General features: G+C 52.4%; 1 protein-coding gene across 1 annotated transcript in view; it reads left to right on the top strand.

Annotated features, from left to right (window-relative positions):
* Positions 1-1,114: 1,114 nt before the first annotated feature.
* Positions 1,115-1,475, top strand: part of VOLCADRAFT_107732 (uncharacterized protein) — a gene marked incomplete at both ends in the record, with an annotated part of 12,231 nt that continues 11,870 nt past the window's right edge. Inside the window, one exon of the mRNA XM_002957539.1 lies at positions 1,115-1,245. Within this exon, the coding sequence (XP_002957585.1) occupies positions 1,115-1,245 (131 nt within the window). The remainder of the gene's footprint in view (positions 1,246-1,475) is intronic.

Genomic DNA, 1,475 nt, shown 5'->3' with positions numbered 1-1,475 from the left:
GGGTCTCGGCTGAGCACAACAGTTGGGAACCAGAAGCTAACTTTACCCCTGACCTAAAACCTCTGCTGGAAGAAGCACGGCAACGAGCACGGGCAAGGTAAGATTTGCGGGTTAAAGGTAAGTGTTTTAACTCCCGCGCGTTTTTGGCCCGATTTTTGCTCTGCCAGTTTCTTGCCATGCATCGAGGACGCTGCATCTAGAGGGGGGATAGTTGTTGTATTCCGCTTCTTAAATCTGGGTCCAAACTGATACATTTTTCTGTCTAATTTTTCCTTTCTCGCTTGGCGCGGTTACTGGACAAGTTCGCTGGAACTAACTGAATTCCAACTGCCTATTTTGCCGCTTTTCTGTCAGATCTTTATGGCTCCGACCTCTGGGTCAGACGGCGAGCGGGAAGCTGTCATGGATGCCAACAAGTAAACGCCGCCTCAGGCGGAAGTCCATACTTGCAGAAGTATGGGCGGGGGTCGTAGCACAGGCTACGACTGGGACGCTGGTCCCTGGCTCGCGGAGCCCCGTCATCGATTGGAAGCATGGATCAACGGTACGCCATTCCGGACTGGACCGCGCCTTTTCGGAATTGGCTGTACGATTCATGGGATGGCCGCATCCTCCGCTATTTAAGCGGGTGAAACTCTTCCAAATCGGTGTCTTCCGACGCCACCATCCAGTTGTGGTTTAGTAAGATACAACACAGGGCTTGTTGTCTAGCTCAGAGAACTTTACAATGTTCCAATCATGAACGATCTGATTAGGTAGTTCTGTTTAGAGCCGTAAAGCGACTTTTCCAAGCTCGCTGCCGGCTATAAATACCAAAGTCACACTGTCGATCACAGGAGGCCCTCAAAAGATAAGCCTCGAGTACGACCACGACGTATAGTCCACAAATGACACAAGTGAAACCACCTTATAATCGTGTGACAGAACATTCACACAAGAAATAAACAATTCACAAGTAAAGTACATAAACATACGCGAACGAGCGTACATTCTCGTCTCGTCCATAAGTCCATCAGCGAAGTGTAAGATAAGAACCAAACACCTTACGCGATTATACACGAAATTCGCGTATTCACACCGATTATAACCTAAGACGATTATAAAAGACGGTAAAATGAACGTGACGCTAAAATGTCGTGACACGTTCCTGTCCCTCGGGGGCCCAACCCCTCCACCCCTTCTGTGGGCCCGATCCCCGCTCTTGACTTGTCTCACGCCCCCGGCCTCTCTGATGCTGCCCCCCCGGTAGGCTCCCCCCCGCGCCTGGGTCCTGTCTCCTCTTTACGTCACGCCTACCTCACCTACCTTCTTCTGCCATCCAGGCACTGCCGGAGCCTACTCTGCCCCAGCTCTTGGCCGCGCGCGTCCGCCCCACTTCCGTACCCTCTGCCGTACTGGACCCACCTTCCAGCCGTCAGCTTTATACCGTCTCCCTCGCGAAGGCCGCCACCGTCTGCGACAACTCGTTGGCTCGT

The sequence above is a fragment of the Volvox carteri genome (assembly GCF_000143455.1).
Source record: "Volvox carteri f. nagariensis unplaced genomic scaffold VOLCAscaffold_75, whole genome shotgun sequence".
Taxonomy (NCBI): Eukaryota; Viridiplantae; Chlorophyta; class Chlorophyceae; order Chlamydomonadales; family Volvocaceae; genus Volvox; species Volvox carteri.
Note: the sequence above shows the minus strand (reverse complement) of the source record. Positions and strands in the feature narration are given on the sequence as shown.